Source organism: Bison bison, unplaced genomic scaffold (genome assembly GCF_000754665.1).
Source record: "Bison bison bison isolate TAMUID 2011002044 unplaced genomic scaffold, Bison_UMD1.0 scf7180017864068, whole genome shotgun sequence".
Taxonomy (NCBI): Eukaryota; Metazoa; Chordata; class Mammalia; order Artiodactyla; family Bovidae; genus Bison; species Bison bison.
In genome coordinates this window covers 3,412,034-3,412,825 of record NW_011494640.1, presented here as the reverse complement: position 1 = coordinate 3,412,825, position 792 = coordinate 3,412,034, and the positions used below count along the sequence as shown (strand labels likewise).

At 62.8% G+C, this 792-nt stretch overlaps 1 protein-coding gene across 1 annotated transcript in view; it reads right to left on the bottom strand.

The window, feature by feature from the left end:
* Positions 1 to 263: 263 nt before the first annotated feature.
* ECEL1 (endothelin converting enzyme-like 1) overlaps positions 264 to 792 on the bottom strand; it is a gene marked incomplete at its 5' end in the record, with an annotated part of 7,483 nt that continues 6,954 nt past the window's right edge. Inside the window, one exon of the mRNA XM_010837092.1 lies at positions 264 to 700. Coding sequence (XP_010835394.1) covers positions 601 to 700 — 100 coding nt within the window. The remainder of the gene's footprint in view (positions 701 to 792) is intronic.

Genomic DNA, 792 nt, shown 5'->3' with positions numbered 1-792 from the left:
CCCTTTTCCAGGGGATCTTCCCAACCCAGGGATCAAACCCAGGTATCCCACATTGCAGACGGATTCTTTACCAACTAAGCTATCAGGGAAGCCCCAGAGTGTATGGTTGGTAAGAAAGACAAGAGCCGGGGAGGTGGGACAGAGTCGGCCCAGCTGAGGCCACCAGGAGGGGACAAGAAGGTCTTCTTTAGGTCCCATTCCGTTAACGCAAGGAGTTCATCCAACCCCACCTGCTCCGGGGGCCCCTGAGGAGGCCAAGGTGACAGTAGAGCAGCTTTATTGACCAGACTCAGCAGCAAGAACACAGTGAAGGTGGGGGCCTGGACAGTGCAAACTGGTGGAGGCTCTGGCTCCCAAGAGCCCAGTCTGGGGACCTTAGAGTCTCTGCCCCACGCCCTCCTGGAGCCCAGCCTCAGCCCTGCTCTGGGTCTCTCCTGGAGTGGGAGACAGAGGGGCGGTGCAGAGTCCCAAAAGGGCTGGGGAGGCGAGGACGAGGTGAGGGGTTCCCGAGTGGACCAGAGCCGGGTCCATGCCTGCCCCGGCAGCTGGCGGGAGGCGGTTCGTGCAGGGAGGGAGGGGGGCGCAGGTGGGCGGCCAGGCTCACCATACAGAGCACTTGTGGGCAGGGTTCATGGGCGAGTCCTTGGGGCAATGGAAGGCCCGGCCAAATTCCTCGAACTGGGACACGCTGCCCAGCACCCTAGAGAGAGACCCACAGAGTGTGGGTCCCAGGGGCCACCAGACCCCAGCTGTCCTTTCTCACCCCACCACGTCCCCCCTGCCACACCCCCC